The 21993-nt window shown below is 50.3% G+C and overlaps 1 protein-coding gene across 18 annotated transcripts in view; it reads left to right on the top strand.

The window, feature by feature from the left end:
• Pla2g5 (phospholipase A2, group V) overlaps positions 1-20688 on the top strand; it is a 68472-nt gene extending 47784 nt beyond the window's left edge. For 7 of the 18 annotated variants that reach the window (NM_001429597.1, XM_087547750.1, XM_087547751.1 and 4 more), the window contains 4 exon segments: positions 12681-12730; positions 14374-14518; positions 18481-18587; positions 19351-20688. In NM_001429597.1, coding sequence (NP_001416526.1) covers positions 12691-12730; positions 14374-14518; positions 18481-18587; positions 19351-19472 — 414 coding nt within the window. In that variant the 5' untranslated portion in view covers positions 12681-12690 and the 3' untranslated portion in view covers positions 19473-20688. 18 annotated transcript variants of the gene reach the window in all.
• The last annotated feature ends 1305 nt before the right edge of the window (positions 20689-21993 follow it).

Raw genomic sequence — 21993 nt, 5'->3', positions numbered from 1 at the left:
TTTTTTTTTTTTTTTTTTTTTTTTTGGTTCTTTTTTTTGGAGCTGGGGACCGAACCCAGGGCCTTGCGCTTCCTAGGTAAGCGCTCTACCACTGAGCTAAATCCCCAGCCCCCCAACTCATGTTTTGAGGCAAGAGGCTCCCATTGAACCTGGAGCTCACTGATGGAGTACACTGCCCCCTAGAAGGCTCCTGGTCTTCCCAGGGCTGGGATGGCAGGCACATACCTCGTGCCTGAGTTTTGTTTTCTTTACATGGGCCCTTAGGTCTATATACTTATGTGCTTGCAGAGATGGATAAACCATCTCTTCAGTCCCTGGATTTTTTTAAAGCCAAGACCACGAGAAAACATTCCCTTTTGGGAAAAGGGAAACAAATTCCCCTTTGGGCAGAGAGTTTGTTCACATCTAATTAACCCCACCCTCCCTAACTCCTGTGTGTCAGTCACCTAGGGCAAAAACCAAACAATCCCGAGAAGGGCGCCATGCCACTGCTGGCCCATACAAGGAGCTGTTTCTCCTCCCTCCAGCATCCTTCACGTGTCTCCCTCCATTCCCAGAACAGTCCACTCTGGAAGGTATTTGGCCTTGACCTTGGAGTCACCAGAGTTCAGTTCACAGCCCGAGTGCTGTGTGACTCAGAGGAGCCAGTTCTGACCCGCAAGGGGGAATACTGCTAAGGGAGAAATGACCAGCCTAGGGTAGCAGCTCGCCACAGGCCTTCGCTGTGGTGGTGATTTGAGTCAGGCAACACTCCAGACCAGAAGTGGTTCAGGGTGCCCCACCCTCTCAAGGGCAGGCTGTATTTATAGCCAGAGGAAAGGAAGTGGTGTGTGGTGTGGAAAGTCAGGGAGGGGCAGCCTGATTGGCTAGAACTCACTGTGTTGTGAGCGTCTGGTTGGAACAGTAGGGAGATTGTGATGATGGCCCAAGTACTGGATATTAAAACCAAACCAAACCAACCAAACAACAAAACCCCCAAACCTTCAGCCCGGATATTCAATAGGCAATGTCTTTTGGCTTCTTGCATTGAGAGTATCTTTTAATTTTTCCACTACCACGTATTCGTTGGACAAAATGGTGGGTTTCATAATAGCACACTGATTTATTTATTGCCTTATTTATTTTTGTGGGAGTGTGGAGACTTTCACAAGCTACTGTGTGTGTGTGTGTGTAGATCTGAGGGCAACGTGTGGGAGTCAGTACTCTCCATGGGGTCCTGGGGATTGAACTCAGGACATCAGATTTGGTGGCAAGCACCTTCACTCACTGAGCCATCTCACCAGCTCTCACTATGACATTCTTTCTTTTTTTCTTTTTTCTTTTTTTTTTTTGGAGCTGGGGACTGAACCCAGGGCCTTGCGCTTGCTAGGCAAGTGCTCTACCACTGAGCTAAATCCCCAACCCCTCGCTATGACATTCTTAGAGATGTCACATGCTCTGTAGGTACTCACCACCCAGTAGCTGTTCTTGTCTGTCTTTCTTCCTCTACTGGTCTCTTATCTGGTCTCAAATAGTCCCTCTTCCTGTTTCGTGTAATACAGATAGTTATAGGTAAATTCTGATTGATAGAGAGAAGGATCAATAGATCCCATATACAGGAGAAAATGTCATATCTATCTCTGTGTCCCTGTCACTTTCACTTGATGTGATAATTTCCAACTCCGTCAGCTTCCCTGCAGGAAGCTTCTTTATGTCTGAATATCTCTGCATTGTGCCTATCTGCCATTCTTCTATTGGTGGGCATCTAGCCAGGCGCCATAACTTGTGGGGTGAGCTACTACTCTTTGTGGATGTATTTCATTTATGTGTCAAGTTGAGGTTTGGTCTACTACTTACAGAGAAGTCTTTGATCCAAACTTTACGGGGGCATCCTTGGACAGAACCTTTGATTTACCAGCATGAGAGAATCTATCCTATAGAAAAAGGATGTGCCCCACTCTGGGCACAGAGATGTCAAAACAACACACAATCCTGGTCTAGGGATTTTGGTGGGGCACGCATCACAGCATAAACTAATGAGATTCCAGGGTGCTCAGAGGGTGTTTGGAGTTGGGGGCTTTTCAGTGAAGGGTAAAGTGGATTCACAAGAAGGCGTTTGGCAAAGGAAGACCTGGTTTGCTCATTTCTCCACCTTGCAGGCAGGCTCCTACTCCAGGGTCTTTGCACTTGTTCTCCCTGCCTGGACTACCCTTAAAATAGCCCCATGCCTGTCTCCTCGTAGCCTTGTTTTTTTTTTTTTTTTTTTTTTTTTTGGTTCTTTTTTTCGGAGCTGGGGACCGAACCCAGGGCCTTGCGCTTCCTAGGTAAGCGCTTTACCACTGAGCTAAATCCCCAGCCCCTCGTAGCCTTGTTTAAGTTCTCACTAAGTAGTTATTGAAGGATGAGGGTGTCGTACCTAGAAAGGTACACCCTGGGTCTTTCTTTCTTCTAGCATAAGATTTCTGGGGAAATTTCAATTGTGTGGGATCCATTGCTTCAGCAGTCAGCTAGCCAAAGGGAAGGGTATGAATGCTTCCACATTCCTCCCAGAACAGGTACAATGGTGATTAGGTGTGGCCTTGATGACTTGACATGAACCGCCAGGAGGGAGGACTGGAGGGAGGACTAGCCATGTATATCTGTAAGACAGGCTGCCAGGCCTGCACTGGCCTTCAAAACAAGTGGATCCAGTGTTTCCTCCAGACTCCAAGATTTTATCCAGTACAGTGAAGGAGACAGATATGCCTTTGTCCTCTGAGAGTCATGCTCTGGAGGGAGGGGTTCTCAAGCCATGTCACAGCCAAGGAGGCACACAGTATTTGAGAGAAAGAAAAAGCATGACGACCTCAGGTAGGTAGTCAGAGAAGGCAGCCTGGAAGAGGTGGTGTTTAAGGTAGGACCCCTGAGATTAATGAACCCAGAGCAGCTCGACTGCCGAGTGTTCTAGAGGGCAGTGTGTGAAGAAATCTGAGTGGAAAGTGCTGGAGGGTTCTAGAACAAACCAGATGCTGGTGAAACAGCAGACATGGAGGGGCCTGCTGCCCAGTCTGGCTCCCACTTCACGCACGGAGGCTGTCTTGTCACTCAGCAGGACTGAAGAAAAAAAGGGGAGGGGTTTCTGGGTGTCGAGAAAATTAGGTATTAGTACATGATTTTTTCTTTTTAAAACAAAAAGCAAAAGGAAATCCTGAGACAGGAGAGATGGCTCAGGGGTTGAGAACACGGTTGCTCTTCCAGAGGGCGTGGGTTTGATCCCTATCACCCACACGGTGACTCACAACCAACTGTAACTTCAGTTCCAGGGGACCGGGCACTTTCCTGACAGCCTCAATAGGCACTCTGCATACTCTGCATGCTATGCACGCAGCCAAAACTCCCGTGCATTTAAAATAAAATAATAATAAAAATGTTCAGAAGCCAGGTGTGGTGGCATAAGCTAGTGTTCCCAACACTCAAGAGCCTCAAGCAGGAGGATTGCTGTGAGTTCAGGGCTAGCCTGAGCCACATTGAGTGGGCCAGCCTGGGCTACAAAACCAGACCCTAAAAAAAAAAAATCAGAAGGACAACAACATACCCAAAGAACAACAAACAAAATCCAAACTACTAAAACGTTTTTTGTTTTAAGATCACCCCTCCCCCTCTCCTTTATCTTGTTCAAGACATTGTCTCCTGTAGCCCAGGCTGGACTTCAACTTGAGGTCTATTGGCTAAACAGCTTAAACTCCAGCTCCTCTTGCTCCCACCTCCCACGGGAGATCATAGGCATGCAGACCGCATCTCTTTGATGGTGGAGCTTTGGGTTGCTAAACACTCTCCTGCCAGCTGAGCCGCACCCTGGGTCTTCAATTTACATGGAGGAGTGCTGTGCCCTGTTTCTAACCCTTGAAGAAAAACTCCCTTTGCTGGAAAAGGAAGCAGGGCGTGTCCCACCATCTGGGTCCGTACCATTCCTTTTCCTGGTATTGCCTGTCCTGAGAAATGGCAGGTAGAAAGTGCCCTATAGAGATGAGAAGTCTCCCATGACACCTCATTCTTTTCCCAAGATCTGTGAGATGTCTTGACCTAAGCCAAACTCCAGCTCCTTAGAGCTGGGGGCCTGGTGTTGGTTCATCCATCCGAGCCCCATGGTGTTTTCTAGGATCTCCCTGACTCCCTTAGCCTGACAGAGATTTGGAGACAATGGCTCCCCGATCCACCTTCACAAGGCCACTTCCTCTAACTTGTGTCCTGTGACTCAGATGTCCCCTGCTCTTCCAGAAGCCGGTTCAGCTCCAGGCTGGGGTTCCTTCCTGCCCTCCAGGCATGGTCTGTGGTCTGCTGGAATTCTTGAGAGGAGGTTCTCCCATCCAGTGGTCAAGGAGCCCCCTGCAGGTGATGTCATGGAAGTTGGTTTGGAGGTGATGTTACACCTGTGATGGTTGAGCTAAGCCACCTCCCTTCCCTTGTGCATTTCAACCCCAGAATAATCAGGGTCTCTTCCTACTGACTTGGGTCACTTGGACATTGGTCAAGGTCTCCCAAAAGGAAAGACACCAGACTGAACTCCTTTGCCTGTTTTCCTGGGTTCCTTCAGATGTCCTGGCTGCATATTAGGTCTGCCCTTCCCAAATCTCTCCCAGAATTCCAACCCACTATTTAAAGATGTTCCTTTCTGTAATGTGTGAATGAATGAATGAATGAATGAATGAATGAAAAGAAGGAAGGAAGAAACAAACAAAAGCCAACATTCATCGACACCTTCCGTGTGCCTAAACAGCTGGTTACGTCAACTCAGAACGGGAGAAAAAAAATCATGGGAAAAAAAAAAATCGCGATGCAGAAATGTGGAACGGTTGGAGTAATTTGTCTGAGGTTACATGCCTTCTCAGCTCTATGTTCAGGGACCTTGTGCTGGTAGCAGGGGATGGTCCCCCGTGGGAACGGCTGGCTGCAGAAGCCAGAAGGTAATAAAGGAGAGTTTTCTTTCCTTACAGTTATTAAACACCTGACCCACTGCGGCTACTTTCAGTTCCCCGAAGGTGCCTGTGAGTCTGGCATAGGCTGTTCATTCTGCCTTCAGTTTAGCTGCCCTCCGCCCCCACTCCTGCCCTTGGAAAGAGCATTTCACGTATTCCAGGCTAGCCTGGTACTTGATACGCAGCCGCCTGTGACCTCAAACTTTGCATCTGCCTGGTTCCGTCTCAGGTGCTGGGAATCCAGGCACGCGCCACCATGCCTGGTGTTTGCAGTGCTAGGGATCGAACTCGGGGATGCGAGCACACTAGGTAAGGTCTGCCAACCCATCAACTCATCCTGTAGGTTTAAGTACAGGCATCACCTCTTCCTGCCGGGGCGAGTACCCCTTACTAGGCTTACCCGGGGCTGACTGAGCAAGTACTGGATCCTGAACGCAGAGCTAGGCACTTGAACTCTAAGATGGTCTGAGAGAGCATCCTTGTCCTTCAAACCCTGAGATAGGTCACTAATTGCTTCCACACCAAAGCGGTGGGCCACAGTGAGTCAAGTTGGGCTCAAGATGATACAGATCGGTGAGGCCCGCCATAAGGGAAACTGGAGCCAGCACAGAATGCCAGATGTCTTAAGAGAGGTTGGAAATAGAGAGTTTTGTTTTAAGATTTTGACACTGCTCTATTGGGAGCTGACTACACGCTCTCTGTTCGTGCGTGCACACACTTGTGTGCTCACGTGTGAATGGGCACATGAGGGCTTCTGTATGTAGAGAACAGAGGAACACTTTGGCTGTTGGTCCTAAAGCTCTGTCCGTCCTTTCTCTTTTGAGACAAGCTCTCCCACTGGTCTGGAAATAGGATAGGCTGACCAGCCAGCAAGCCCTGGGGACCTCCTGTCTCTGCCTCCCTAGTGCTTGGATGACAAGGCCAAGTCACCAGGCCCATTTCTTTTAAATGTGGGTTCTGGGGCTCAAACGCACGTCCTCATTGACTGCATTGCCAGCAATCCTGACTGAGCTTTCTCCCCGTCTTGGTTATGGGTTTGAAAAACCACCATGTGGGCTGTCAGGCCTCTTATAGGAGAACCCATGATGCACTTGCTTTCTGGAGCTTGCTGGGCCTAAAAGGAGCAGGCTGGTGCCTAGGCCAGAGCAAGGAGACCTGGCCACTCCTGATCTAAGAAGCCAAGCTTCCACCTTACCCTTGGCTGAAAGCAAACAAGCAAGGGTCCTGGGCCAGCCACTTGGCAACTCCGGGATGGTAGGCTATGTGGCAGAGGGGCTCAGCTTGGAAGCCCCCATTTGCCTGTGAGGAAAACACTGGGCATTTGGGGGACAGGTCAGACTGATGGCTCTGAAGCCTTTCACAAGCTATGTGACCTCCACAGGCTCTCTAACACCCGCCCCTCAGTTTTCATTTCTTTACTTATAGAGTGGACTCACCAGGCATCCCAGTACCCTGAGGAGTTTAAGAAGACTTAATGGATGCTTGTGGATGCTGATGTGGCCTTGGACCTAGTGGGGGCTCAGAGAATGCTGAACTCTCTCCTTCCTTCCTGAACCATCGTCTGTAGGAACCCCTCTGATAGGAAGTGCCCAAGAGGACAGTTGTATGAGGTGACAGAGCATGATCCCGAGACCAGCCAACTCCCTGCTGGAATTAAATCTTGCAAGAGAATTATCTGCAAGGGCTCCAAGCGGTTTTTTTTTTTTTTAATTTCTCAGAGACCCTTGGATGAACTGTTCTAGATGCTCCCCAGGGACCATAAAGCCCTAGTCCAAGGCCGGAGTTATTGTGAAAACTTGGGTTTTTTGGTGCAGGAGTGGCCAGGCCTTGCTTTGGCCTAGGCACTAGCCTGCTCCTCTTACACCCAGAGAGCAAATAAGTTATGAGATGTTTAACTCATCCCGTGGGGATTTCCTGAGGCCCGTTTGACGTGAGAAGCTGTTCTTGGAACTGAGATTAGACACCATTACATAGGAACTCTGCCTTCAGGAGCCCAGCCTATCTCACCAGGCTTTCCTTGCCACAGCTGGGGACAGCTGCAACTCCTCTACAGGGGACCTTCGAACCCTCCCGCCCTACCACTCCACACCACTGCTAGTGTGACTGGAAGCTTGTGTTCCGAGGCTGGTACTGTGCCTTCTCATTCCTACATTCTGTCCTGTTGTCATTGAGTTTGTCTTGCCCAGTCAAGACTCCTACCAAAGTCTGCCCAGCTCCCGCATTCACCTAGACACCTGCTCAGTACTAAGAGTGGATATCCGGATATCTGAACGCTGAAAGGCTCACCCAGGGATGGGTGGAGAGGAATACTCCTGAGGGCAAGTCAGGGTGTGTGTGTATGTGAGTGAGTGTGGGTGTGGGTGTATGCAAGTGTGAGTGTGTGTGAGTATGTGTGAGTGAGTGTGTGTGTGAGTCTGTGTGTGTATGAGCATGTGTGTGAGCCTGTGTGAGTCTGTGTGTGTGTGAGTGTGTGTGTGAGTGTATGCAAGTGTGAGTGTGTGTGAGTATGTGTGAGTGTGTGAGTCTGTGTGTGTATGTGAGTGAGTGTGTGTGTGTGTATGCAAGTGTGAGTGTGTGTATGTGTGAGTGAGTGTGTGAGTGTGTGTGAGCGTGTGTGAGTGTGTGTGAGTCTGTGTATGTGAGTGAGTGTGTGTGTATGTGTGGGTGAGTGTGTGAGCGTGTGTGAGTGTGTGTGTATGAACATGTGTGTGAGCCTGTGTGAGTCTGTGTGTATGTGAGTGTGTGTGTGAGTGTATGCAAGTGTGAGTGTGTGTGAGTATGTGTGAGTGAGTGAGTGTGTGTGTGTGTGTGTGTGTGTGTGTGTGTTTAGGGGCTGGAAAGGGGGTTGATGTAGTTGGGGCTGTCACAGTTGAGGCTGACTCAGTCGGGCCTGTGCTGGTAGAGAAAGAGCCTGGAGACAGATGGCAATACCATGTGAGACTCAGGGTGAACACGAAGCACAGGTTGCCAGGCTCGTGGCACAGAAGGGGTGACAGCGAGGTGACATGGAGGTCTCTACATGGAAATGTGAGTTTTAGAGGAAAATGAAAGTTTCAGGAAGCCACTGGAGGCAAAAAGGAAGGTGACACTTTTGGTTTTTGGGTTTTGAGGCGGAGTTTCATGTATCCCAGGCTGGGATTACAGGACACCACACCCACTATGTACTGGTGCTGGGGATCGAACCTAGAGTCTCCTGCATGTCAGGCAGACACTCTATCAACCGAGTCCTCGAGCACAGCTCCTGGCCTCCCATTTAGGATGGCAAGGTCAGCAGGCATTTGTGACAGAAGGGACAATTTGGGGAGCTGGCAAGTTAGCTTGGCAGGTAGACACTGCTAAGCCTGCTTCCACAAACCCTATGTCTGAGCCCACCTGGGAGAGGGAGAGAACTGACTCCTATGAGCTGTCCTCCGACCTTTGCATGTCACGTGACCACCTCTCCACCACCACCCCGCTGTCCCCAAGGAGAAGACCATTGGCCAAGAAGGAGAACCGAGATAGAAGAATAGACAGTTCAGTGTATGCGCCTCTCCTAGCTGTCTCTCCTCACCAGAGAGCAGGGGCTCTGTCTCGTTCACCGCTGGATCCCCTCTAGTGTCTGGCACACAGTGGACAGGTATTGTGTATTGAGTTGAGTTCCCAGGGCAACGTGGTTAGGTCCTAGGGAGAGAAGTAGTCATGAGGGCTTCTCGCTGCTGCTGCTGCTGCTGTCGCTGCTGGGAGAGATGGGAGGGAAAGAGGAGAGAAGGCCAGCAGTGCAGGGGAGCTATCTCAGGAAGTACAGTGCTTGTCACACAAACCTCTGGCCTTGATCCTTAGAATTAGAAGAGAGCCAGGCCCAGTGGCATGCACCAATAGTCCTAGGTATCTCTTGGCTTGCTGGCCAGCCAATTTAGCTGCATTGGGAGCTCCGGATCAAATCAGAAACCCACTCCAAAAAAACAAAGAGAGCAGTGCATTATGGGGGGGGGGAGAGAGGGAGAAAGGGAGAGCGAGAGAGAGACAGAGACAGAGGGACAGACAGAAAGAGACACAGAGAGAGGTGAAGATAACTCATTCCAAAGCTTCTTTGTGAAGCAACAAGTATGAGGATTCACCCAAGTGCATAACGTCCAACTTCTAGAACATTCCACCATTCATTTATTAGCATTGTTCAGACTTTACCATTATTATAAGCGTTAATACGTGCATTGAGTCATTAAAGCTCATGACGGCTCCTCAAAGCGGATGATATTTTCAGTTAGTGAGGACGTCGAGATTTGAACCCAGGATACAGAACCTATGACGCTACCCACTGAGCCATACACTCTTCTGTGCGACATTATTTTGCAGTTTGTCTGGTACTCTTCTCACTGGGCTTATTGGGGGAGGGTCACCGTGTTCAAGTTTCATATGAAGAAACAGAGAGGTACAGCTATTCGCCCAGGGTCACACAGCTACGAAGTGGCTCCGGGAGAAAAGCTGGGATTCAGTAGTGAGTGAGTCGGATGTCAACAGGTGGTACCAGATGCTAGGACTTGGGAGGTGGCATCTTGCAGCATCTCCAGAGGGGCTCTACATGCTTCTGAGAAAGTCGGGGCAGGCAAGTTAGAAAGGGGAGGAGGAAGATTACCACCTGTACCCATGGCTGCTCTCGAGCTGAGGCTGAAGAAGACAGAACAAAATAGAAGCGGTTCTGTGGGCTGGGAAACCACAAGGAACCAAAGACTGGATCATTCCACAAAGGCCCACTGTGGCAGCGGAAGTGGAGACTGTGCCTGGGAGGGGATTTCAGGACTCTGTCTCTAGTCGGGTAATAGTCTCAGACCCAGGTCAACTCAAGCTAGCCTTTTCTGGATATCTCCCCTGAGAGCTCCCCAGCCCTGAGGCCTGTATCAAGAATCTAGAGAAGGAAAAACAACAGGGGGTCTTGAAGTGGGCCTCCCTGAGTTCCCAGGAATCTTGGAGGTGGCCCAGGCAGCGGTGTGGGAGGCGACCAGGACTGGTTTTAAACCAAGCAGGCACAGCTGCTGCTTCTTCTCCTCCGGGACTGAGGACAGAGACTAGCAATCAGGTGAGACTCATTTGGGGGGCTGCCCGTTGGGGGCAAGTGGGGTCCTGCCCTCAGAGCCAGCACAGCATGGGGATGTCTCAAAGCTGACTGGACTGCTAGATTCTTTCCTAGGCAGGAGATGAGAATGGAGTTCCAAGGCATACGGGCCTTCCTCATGTGGCCTTGAAAGGCCCGTTCCTCACATGATCTTGGCAGCTCCCTGGCTTCCACACCACCCTCTATTCTCCCGTCCAAATCGGCTCTCCCCACCTTTCATTATCATAGCTCGGCTCCACCCTGAAATTATCTGTCGGTGTCCCTGTGCCCTTGTGCTCATCGGATAAAAGCAGACAGAACCATAGTTTTGTCTCAGGGCTGCCTTAGGTTCTAGAGATGCTCTGGACTCCTGGACAGCTGTTTCTTGGCCCAGCCACTGCCGACAACTCCCCTGAACTTGTCTTACTTTTGCAACTCCTTTTGTAGGGACTCCCTTTGTACCCACACAGCAATAGCCCAGGTCTGTGTAAGAACAATAGGCCAAATTTAAAAAAAAAAAAAAAGAAAGAAAAGGAAAAAAAAGAAAATGACTATTTAAGATCAGCCTATTCAAGGTCTTCAGGAGAAGAGGGTCCTTCTAGGGGCCATTAGGCTAACGTTGATCGGCCTGGCCTGAAAGAGTTAAGTATGTGGGTGGTGGGATTTTGATGGTTTTGACTTGCCTGACTGGTATATGAAAAGCATACCCCACAGGAGACCCAGGTCTTAGCTGTAGGAATTGGCTAGCCTACAGGTACCTCTTTATCAGGGTCCCTGAGATGTCAAAGCTTTAAGAAATAAACTGTATGGGCTGGGATTGTAGCTTGCTTTGAGATGTCAAATACACGGGCTGGGAGTGTAGCTCAGTTGGCAGAGTGCCTGCCTAGCACGCATGAGGCTCTGGGTTCCACCCAGCACCGTGGAAATTGGGCCTGGCGGTGCATACCTGTAACCCGGGCTCTTTCTTGAGGGGTGGAGGCAGGAGGATCCAGAATTTGACTAACCTAGTTCAAGGTCAGTCTGGGCTCCGTGAGACCCTGTCTAAAAGACAAGAAAGGAAGAAAAAAGAAGAAAGAAGAAAGGAAGGAAAAGAAAAGGGAGGGAAAGAAAGACAAAAAGAAAACAGGAACGTGTGTGTGTGTGTGTGTGTGTGTGTGTGTGTGTGTGCGCGCGCGCGTGCACAGAAGTTGAATCTGAAGAATCTGGAGTCAGGCTGACAGAGACCCAGTCCCAGTGAACCTCCTGTCTGTGCCCCACACCCCTGGGGTTAGAGGCAGACGCAAATACACACTCAGCTTGCTTCATGTGGGCTCTAAAAGGCGAACTCAGAATGTGCTTGCACAGTGAGGGATTTAACTCACCGAGCCACCTCCCCATCCCCTTGCCCGAGCCTGACGGATCCTCAGTCTGTAAAATCAATAACTATTATCCATTCATCCGTTCATCTGACAGATCCCCACTGAAGGGGACATACAGCGGCTTGCCAGTGTGTACCTGTCAAGGTCACGGGTGGTTTGGGAGTGACGTGGATGGTGTCTGGCACACAGAAGGTGCCCAGTGTGTAGCCATGAAAGCAAACAGCGAGATTCGGGGGGGAAGTAACATCCAGGGCCATTTAACCTGGGTGTCTGGAGTCTTCAGAGCAGAGGTAGTGTGGGGACAGAACTCTCAGGAATGTTCTTGGAACTCAGAGGTGCTCTTGGACAACGGCCAGCTCAGCAGCCAGGAGTCCTGGGACTCTGAAATGTTGTGTTTGGAGGCCAGGCCTTTGGAGGTGCCGGGATCTGGGTAGAGAACACGGCACGGAGAGCCATCCACGCAGGGGCTTGGAGTCAGTGTGGCTCCAGGGAGGAAGTCCTAGCTAACCACAGACCAGCTAAACAGCTGTGGCTATGCAGGGATTTGGGGATCCTCGGAGGGGAGGAATACAGGCAGCTACCACCAGAGGGACCTCATAGAGGCCACATTGGAAACCTTGCGTTTTCTCTGCCTATGGCCACAACTGTTTCTAAGTTTCCAGCAAGACACTAAGGTGGGAGCCCAAGAAGATAAACTTCAGGAAAGACAGAACCCCAGGGTTGAGAGCATTTTCTCCTCTAGGAGGGTTGGCATGGTCCAGTGAGGGACCAAGGATCTGGGTTCACATCCTGCTTCCACGATATTGGCTGAGTGACTTCTGGCATATTCTGGGCAGTCTCTGAGCCTCATCTTTCCCCTTAGCAAATGGGGACAGTGACACCTGTAGGGCTGTCAAAAAGCCTGCAGTGTGCCTTGGGGACCACAAAGGTCCCAATGGCTATGACTCACTAGGAGTGCTAGACTCCATTCTGGAGCACCGATTCTGGCCAGACAGTGCAGGACTAGTGGGGACACCAACAGCTAAAGTCCTCAACTAACCATCGGGGAACACAGGGAAATCAGGCCCATGAAGGGGACAGAAGTAGAGGGCGCATGCCACTGCCACTTCTGGTGGAGACAGTCATGACTCCAGGGAATTCCGTGGATCAAGCCTTGAGGTTTTGCCTCTTGTCCTTGCCTTGTCTTTTCCAGCTGGAGCAGCCGATGGATTACCCAATGAGGGAGGGAACAGGCAGACCTAGTTTGGAGCCGGGTGGGGTCCGAACAGGCCTTGGCAGTGACAATTTCAAAGACGCCATGAGATGTGTTTTGTTTTCCAGAACCCAAGAAATGAAGCGCCTCCTCACGCTGGCTTGGTTCCTGGCTTGCAGTAAGTGTTGGCTTGTGACCTCTGAATATGCTCCCCTCCCCACAACCTTGGGAATGACTGGGCAGTGGAAAAGAAGGCAGTCATTAGCCTTTGAGGTGAGGAGACCTGTGTCTCCGTCTCTGCTCTGCCCTCACGGTGCACTCGAAGATATCAGCAAAGGCTGTGGCCTCCATAGGCCCTCGTCTGGCGCTGGTGGGCATGGTGCTGTGGTCCATTTTAAATACTGCAGGCCGAGGTGCGAAGGCTGAGAACACGAAGATAGCTTGTGAATGTGGGAGGCAGATATTTCCCTGACGTGTAAGTATAGAATAAGGTCAATCAGTGGGAGCAAAGTAGAACACCAAACCCTTAGGAAATATATCCCAGCTCAGGGCTGGGGGCATCTCAGTAGTAGAACAGCATGGTGATGCATTAGGTTTAAGGAAGGGAGAAATGGATGGATGGATGGATGGATGGATGGATGGATGGATGGATGGATGGATGGATGGATGGTTGGATGGATGGATGGATGGATGGACAGATGGATGGACAAATGGATGGACAGACAGATGGACAGACAGAGACTCCAATAGATAACACCAGAGTCATTCTCTGCATACCACCCCATCCAGGACGTGTCTGAAATGTGGTGGGGTTGCCACCAGAGAAGACTGTGGATGTCTTCTATCGGTTTAAGCTGATAGAAAGTTTTTATTAGCTGACTGGGTGATCGCAGTGTAGCCCCGAGCCTTTCTCAGGGTGAGCTTTTAGACACACACACACACACACACACACACACACACACACACACACACACAAACATATTCCAGGTTGACGTGCTTCAGTTAACAAGAACAATTAGCCAAAAGTCGAACTATCTAAGCCAAAAGGCAAGGTTAGTACGTTCAGAGACTTTCCCAGAACTCTGGACTTTGATGGATTAGGTCTTTGTTTTCATTTTGGCTGGCCGTGATGTCTACATGACTTCCGTCATGGAGTCAGTTGTGCTAAGGTCTGGGAGCCCGTTACAGTATATCTGGCTTTAGGTTTCTCTGAAGCCCCCTAGCCTGCCATACAAACCCCTGATGAGCTACTCCACTCTTTGATGTCCTGCCAGTTATCTGGAGAACTAGGAGAAACTTGAGACCTGAAACAGGCAAAAAGCCCCTGGCTCCTTGCATCCAAAATCCTAGGCAAGCTACTTCCTTCTGGACTTAAAGGAGCCTCAGTTTCCCAACTTGTGATATGAGGGAGCCGGCTTCAAGCTACGGCCTACTCTGCTTTGAAATTTAAATAAAAAGAAATGGGTTCATTTTACATAGCAGCGTGTGTAGCCCAGGCTAGCCCTGAATTTGCATAACCAAGGATGAACACAAACTTCTTAACCTCCTAAGTGTAGATGTGCTACACTGAGTTTACACAGTGCTGACTGACGATCAAAGCCAGGGCTTCACGCACGATAGGTGAGTTCTCTGTGAACTGAGCCACAGTCCCTCGGCACCCAAGTGCCAACACTTAATTTCTTTTCCAACTTGCATGCGGTCATCTGCCTGGTCCTCCTCCCATTAACCGGTTGAATAAGAGAGGGCTGGGAGGGTGGCGGGTAGCAAGCAGAGCTGCAGCAAAGTGCCTGGTGTCACCTGCAGGCTTGGGCTGTTTTCCAGGTGTGCCTGCAGTCCCAGGGGGCTTGCTAGAACTGAAGTCCATGATTGAGAAGGTGACTGGGAAGAATGCCGTAAAGAACTATGGCTTCTACGGCTGCTACTGTGGCTGGGGCGGCCACGGGACCCCTAAGGATGGCACTGATTGGTGAGCTGACATCATCACCACCACTCTTCATGTTCTGGGCTCCACCCTCCTCCCCTCCCCTGACTCCATGCCTATTCTAAAGGATGAGAATTACAACTGAGACTCAGGGCCTGAGAGGTAGCTCAATGGTCGGAGTGCACACCGCTCCTGCAGGCGACCTGAGTTCGGTTCCCAGCACCCATGTTGGTCAGCTCACAACCACCTGTAACTCCAGCTCCAGGGAACCTGATACCTTAGGCCACCTTGGGCACCAATGTCACTGTAACTGGTGTTAGACATGTGGTCACACATGTGCTGTGTGTGCATGTGCACACTCACGCACAATCAAAACTAAAATGAATTTTTATTTAAATTTTTTCGAGACGGGGTCTCACGGTGTAGCTGTGACTGTCCTGGAACTCACTCTGTAAACCAGGCTGGCTTTAAACTCACAGCTTCACCTGCCTCTGCCTCCTGAGTGCTGGGACTCAAGGCGTGTGCCACCGCTGCCTGGCTTCTATAATAAATGTTTAAGATAAGTAAGCTAAGACTCTGAGGAAGTAAGCAGCTTTTAAAGGTGTGTCACGTGATCTCAGTGGCCTGATGGGTCACTTGCTTTGTTGAAATATGACAAATGACCCCTGTTTGCTCAGTTTCTTTTTGCAAAGCCTGGCTGAAGTCGGATGACCCACGGCTGGCTCATGGCTGTGACTCAGGTTGTCACTGTCTGTGGGGAGATGTCGGGCCCTTCCTATGGGTCCTTTGCAGGGTCGTGTAGACTTTCTTACAGCATGGTGACTCTCGGGGGTTATGACCACGTATTCTCAAACGACAAGGCAAAAGAGGATAGCTAGTTGGATGTAGAAGTGTGACCTTCAATACCGGGGAAGTCGAGGCAGGGAGAGCAAGGGTTGGATGTTGCTGTGGGCTAGATAGCAAGTCCCAGGTCAGCCTCAGCTGCATGGCAAAACTCTGTCTCAGGAACTCCACAGTGTCGCTTACGCGCCCCTCTTAGTTGGTTCAGCCACACAAGCTTAAGAGAGAAGAGTCGTAGGTTAGTCCACGAGGGTACAGCTACAATCAGCGGAGGAATAAGCTTGGATGTTCTATGACAGCAGTTAATCTGCAGTGAGCATCTCAAGAGAGATTTTTAATGGCCTCACCACAATGAAGTGCATGTTCAGGGTGACGGATAAGTGATTTCCATCCGTTTTGATGGTTGCAGAATTATCGTGGCTGCATCAGGAATCCCACCATTGATGAAGCCAGTTATCAGCTCTGACAATCTGTCTCTGGAAAAGCCCTCAGAGACACATCCGAGGGTGGGATTTTATAATTTCCCAGGCCGCTATTAGTCCAGTCAAGTTGACGGTCAAAGTCAACGATTTCAGTGGTATGATGTGTAGGACCGCGTTGTGCCCACCAACATGTCTAGATACTGTGTCTCAGCGTTCAAAGAGCAAGAGAGGATCTGGATTTTTGCTAGAGCAGTGTAGCCATTCTAGAAGACTGCGAGTTGGGGCATGGTGTTCCTTGGGAGGCTCAGCGTACAGGGGTAACAGTTTCGATGCCAGTGGGTGCCAAGATGGAGGCCATCGAATGGACTTTGGGGGGTTGGGGGCCACGCTGAAGTGGGGCTCTATGGATAAGCAAGGGGAGGGCTAGAGTGACTATGAGGAAATGGGTTGTAGATGAGCACATCATTATAATAAACTCCTATGTAGCTCAGTATGTGATGATGTATAGAGGTTTATAGACATGGGGCTGGAGTGATGGCTTGGTCAGTAAGGTCTCGCTCTACAAGCATGCGGGCCTGTGCTCGGATGCTATTGAGGTGGTGGGGACAGGCGTATCCCTGGGGCTTGGTGGTGAGCCAGTCTGGCTGAATCAGTGAGGCTCAGGTTCCAGTGAGAGACCATATCTCGAAGAGTAAGGTGGAGAGAGGGTGGTTGATGGAGACACGTGACACTGACCTCTGACCTCCATGTGAGTGCAGGGACACCGCCGACACAGGCCTGGCCTCATCAGCTTTCCTTAGTCACGGAGGGAGATCTACAGCTCCTTTCTCAGATCCTTAACTCTAAAGCCAGACCCACGTGGCCGAAGCTGCCAAGTTCTGCTGCTTCCTAGAGCCAGAACCTGGTCCCTTCGTTCAAATATATTTTCACCAGTTTTCTCTTTTTTATTGTTTCCCTCACTACCTAGGCCCGACTGTCCTGGATCTATCTCCTGTGTAGACCAGGCTGGCCTTGAACTCAGATCCACCCGCCTCTGCCTCCCCAGTGCTGGGATTAAAGGGACGCTCGCTCCACCTTGCCTGGCCCTAAACTGCTCCTGAATTCCTTCTCACAAGCAGGGTGGGATCGTGCCCTGAGGTCACCGTTTCCTTTATTCCAGCCCACTTCAGGCTTTTCTTTAATCTGTGTATCTCGGTGAAACCCAGGGTTTAGTGCCATTCCACAGCTGTATATGTGATCAGCAGGCCCCTTTTTATTTCGGCTCTGAGGAAGATTGGCCACTAATAGCCTAGCAACACAACACAGCCAATACTAGATTGCTTTGAAATGCCCTCTGCCCAAGCTGTTAATCCAGAACTGTTCAATTTAGCTTCGGGGGGATTGTGTTGGACAAGGGCAGAAAGCAGCCACATTTTTTCCTGTCTCCAAAAGTTTTTTTCTCTGAGACGTCTTGAGCCGAGCCCCCACAGTTAAGGTCACCCTCTCAGCACCATTGTCTTCTGTGCTCCTGCTGGCATGGTCCCTTAAGCCCCAGTTACAGTATCCAATCATTTTTCTCATCCAAAGTCCCCAAATGTTCCACAACCCTCCATACAAAAGCATGGACAGGCCTGTCTCGGGATTACCCCAGTCCCGGGGAACAACTTCTGCCTTAGTCAGTGTTCTATTTCTGTGAAGAGACACCGTGACCACAGCGACTCTTGTAAAGGAAACCGTGCAATTGGGGGTGGCTTACAGGTCAAAGGTTTAGTCCATTATCACCATGGCGGGAAGTAGAGTGTCATGCAGGCAGATGAAGTGCTGGAGAGGTAGCTCAGAGGTCTACATCCAGATCCGCAGGCAGCAGGGAGGGAATGCCACTTTAGGCCAGGCTTGAGCACCTGAGACTTCAAAGCCCACCCCCCAGTGACACGCTTCCTCCAGGACCATACCTACGTCAACAAGAACACACCTCCTAATAGTGCCAATCCCCATGAGCCTATGGGAGGTGGGGGGAGGGCATTTTCATTCAAACCACCAAACCTACACTCTGTCTAGCCATTAGGAGGCAAAAACAGGTCTGTGAACTTCTGACCAGTGGCAGTTCTAGTGGGCGAGAGGAGCTAACTTACTAGACACCATCCCTGTTGGCTCACACCCATTTGCCACAGGTTCTACCAGAGGGATGTGGCTCTAGTTTCATACTGGGATACTAGGGATTCTGGCCTAAATAGCATTCAGAATCATCGAAGAACAGCTATTGCAATAAGATTATGAACGCTGTGGAAACCCTGGGTCTATTCAAGGAGGGTGAGCTAAGGGGAAGTTTAAATTAGCAGGAGAGCCAACACTTTCACATAAGCTGCTTTAGATACCAAGCTCATTGGTTGTGGCGACCAGAGACAAAAGCTGCTTATTGGTGGAGGCGCTGTTGCTAGGCAAGCCCTCAATGTAGAGCATCTTGCCCCGAACTGTCGCAGTCTTAGAGAAAGTCAAACTTTGTCCCAGGCCTCTGTGCTCACAGACAAGATACATAAAGTTTGGAGTACATACAGGACAAAGAGAGAACCTCTGGTCAGGGTGTGAGGTTAGAAAATTCTTCAGAGGGAATTTAGCTTAACCATCGGTTCACAGTGTCCCTCCAGGTACCTTTGGCTCTAATTTTGTTTAGATTTGACTTGAACTCTCTCGCCTTGGACTCTCTCACAGGTGGAGGGGTCAGGAGGGTGGGTCTCGACCCAGCGTCCCCATCTCTCACTTTGACAGGTGCTGTCGGATGCACGACCGTTGTTATGGGCTACTGGAGGAGAAACACTGTGCCATCCGGACCCAGTCCTATGACTACAGATTCACACAGGACTTAGTCATCTGCGGTAAGGGTGGCTTCCCATTCAGGCTGGGAGTTCGGCTGCCCAAGAGGTGGGCCTGCCTGTATCTTGTGAGGCAGAGTGAGACTGAGGGCTGTGGCAGCCTCTTTAATCTTCCAGGGAAAGGAAGTCCCAGTTCAGACTCAATATTCACTAGTACTGCGGGTTCATAGACTTCCTCTTCCTAGATAGGGTTGGTTTCATTCTCCTTACTTCACACGTGTAATGGAAGCTCAGAGGTTTGCCAGCGTGCAGTAGGATCCATGCCCAGATCCCTGAGTTCAAAGCCAGTCGCATCCAGGTGCATCTCTATTTAATGCCTCCCACAGAAACTGGCTCCGCCCTCAAGCTGGGCACTCTACCCAAAGGGGGGGTGTGTCTACTCCATCAGACTAGGGACTCCCTGAATAGAAACTTCAACCAGGATTGCGAGCTGTGCATCCAGTTCAGATTACACATCTCAGTTCAGGACCTGACGCTCTTCTATCAGCTTATGTATGACCCTGATTCAGAGTCCTCCCTCAGACGCCATGAGATCCCTCAGAGCAGAATAGAAGCCATCCTCTGGGGGCTGGGGATTTAGCTCAGTGGTAGAGCGCTTACCTAGGAAGCGCAAGGCCCTGGGTTCGGTCCCCGGCTCCCAAAAAAAAAGAACCAAAAAAAAAAAAAAAAAAAAAAGAAGCCATCCTCTGGTATGACTTTGAACGAGACAGCGTTGGTTGGCGTGATCTTCCCCTGTTCATTCTGCACTTGGTATCCCCTTTTGCAGAACACGACTCCTTCTGTCCAGTGAGGCTTTGTGCTTGTGACCGGAAGCTGGTCTACTGCCTGAGGAGAAACCTCTGGAGTTACAACCGTCTTTACCAGTATTACCCCAACTTCCTCTGCTAATGTCCTCTGCGGGCTCTGCCCCGGGAGTGCCTCCCACAGTGGCGGCCCCCCTCTGCTGTATTCCTGATCCGTCCACCCAAGGTCTTGGATCTGCCTTCCTCTGTGTACCACTGGGCTGGACAGAGCCCCAGGGTTACACTCTACCCTCCAGAATCCTAGAGAGGGACTCTGATGTAGAGTCTGCGGACTCTGGATAGCTGAGCCTGCACTTGCAGAATTTGGCGCTGGGCCCCGGAGCTCCCTCAGCTCCAGGCCAGTGTCGTGTTGACTTTCCTTTCAATTTCTGGAACCCAACTGCCATTACCACCCTCCAGAGACCTCTTACTAGAGGAGAAGCCAAATTAACTCTATAAATCTGCCATGTAGCTATTAAATAAAACCCATTCACGAGGCGAGAAGAACACCACCCCAGCACTCCCTCTGACAGGGCTGGGGTAGGAGTGCCAATGCTTCTCTAACCCCTGAGGCATCTGTGCACCCTCTAGGATGGAGGTCAGGAAACAGGTGGGGGCCTTACATGCCTTTCATGGTTTGTCTTGAGTTTATTTTCTTAAACCTTAGGGTCTTTCAAGCCAGACCTGGAGCTCAAGATTCTTCTGGAGGAAGGTGAGACACAGCCCTATGCCACCTTGAGCTCCAGGCTAGAAAGGGACAGCCCCTAGCCCTGGCTTCTGCAACTGTGTGGTCTTGAACCTCCGTATAGTCCGAATCCCTCTGGCTCTCCTCAAAATATAAAACAAGCCTCCTTCCAATAGCATATTGGTGCACACCCCTAATCCCAGCACCTGGGAGGAGGAGGCGGCAGGAGCATCAGGAGTTCAAGGCCAGCTCCTGCCCCCTAGCAGGGATGGTAGGCTGCATGAGAGTGTGTCTCAGAAAGAACCACCTGGTGCGGGTACAGGGATGCTGGGATTCTGAGATGTCACTCAGTGCGGGAAAAGATTCAAGGAGGGGAACAGATCAATGGCAGAATGACTGTCTGTGCCGAGTTAAGGGCACTGAAAATCTCAGCTCATCTATCGCTTTATAGAAGATAGAGCTTTCCCATAGCAACCTGACGGGAGGAAGCAAGGCACTCTACAGTAAAGGAGTGGCCTTTCCAAGGAAGGGTCTAGGCTCCTTCTTCTCCAGAACATGCACAGGACATAGGAGATCCATATTTAGAGACCTTTCGTGTTCGAACGTTTTCTAAATAAAGTTAATTATATTGAGATTACCCCGAATTCACACGTTTTTGGCGTATGCTAGCAGCTATATTTAAACAATACCGGAGTGGGGCTCCCATGCTGGTTTCACTCATGAAAATTTCAAAATCAGGGGGCTGCTGGGGAGATGGCTCTGTTGGTTAAGAGCCCGCCTCAGGCAAGCATAAGGACCTCGAATGGATCGCCAGGAAAAACCAATAACAAACAAACCAAAAGTCAAAAGAGCTGGGCATGGTGGTGCCTGCTTGCAATCTCAGTAGCAGGGGGGTGAGACAGGCAGATTCTTGGTCTCAATAATCAGCCAGGTTTACAGACTTAGTGAGTCCCGGGCCAGTGAGAGACCCTGTCTCAAATAAAGCAAACGACAATGAAAACTGCAAACAAGAAGGAGGACCACACCTGGAGAATGGCACCTGAAGCTGTTACACACACACACACACACACACACACACACACACACACACACACACGTTATACTGGCACACACACATGCATAGACACACTCACATGCACATGTACACACACACACACGCACACATATGCATGCATGCACACACACATGCATGTACTTCCCCGTGCAGGAGAATGAACACAAGCACATATACTCACACACATTAAAAAGCAAACAAGTGGGGTTGGGGATTTAGCTCAGTGATAGAGAGCTTGCCTAGCAAGCGGAAGGCCCTGGGTTCGGTCCCCAGCTCCGAAAAAAAGAAAAAAGAAAAAAAAAAGCAAACAAGCAACCAAACAAACAAAAACAATTTTTGCCCCCCAAGCTCAGCCTTGAGTGGGTTTGTGGGAGATTCTCAAGTGTCCCTCTGATCCCTGGTGTCTTCAGTTGAGATGCATGAAGAGACTGGGATCCCTGCTTCTCCTGTCAGGGTCAAGAGTCAGGCGAGGTGTGATGTTGCTGGCAAACTCCACAGAAGGGCGGATGATCAGGTCTCTCTCTCTCTCTGCGTCTCCTAGCTCCAAGCCCCAGCATCTAAAGAAGCTCACAGGTCAGGGATGCTGTGAGGTTAGAAAAAGAGGAGCCCAACATGGAGGCCCTGAGCTGGAAAGGACCGTGTGGAGCCTTAATTTATCCATTACGTCCAGGAGAGGTTGGGAGACTGATCTCAAATACAGCATGGCAACACCAGCACAGAATCAGACCGGAAGGCTTGACTCTAAGCCCTCACTTGGCCAACGTCACACGCTATCTTCAACTCTAGGTCAGCCAGGGAGAAAACAGAATGCAGGGTGCTTCAGTAACCCCCCACTCTGGGGCTTCCCAGGAGGTAACCCTAGACCCAAGTCAAGCGCCAGGTACTTTT

The sequence above is a fragment of the Rattus norvegicus genome, chromosome 5 (assembly GCF_021556685.1).
Source record: "Rattus norvegicus strain SHRSP/BbbUtx chromosome 5, alternate assembly SHRSP_T2T, whole genome shotgun sequence".
Classification (NCBI taxonomy): domain Eukaryota; kingdom Metazoa; phylum Chordata; class Mammalia; order Rodentia; family Muridae; genus Rattus; species Rattus norvegicus.
This window is presented reverse-complemented; position numbering and strand designations above follow the sequence as displayed.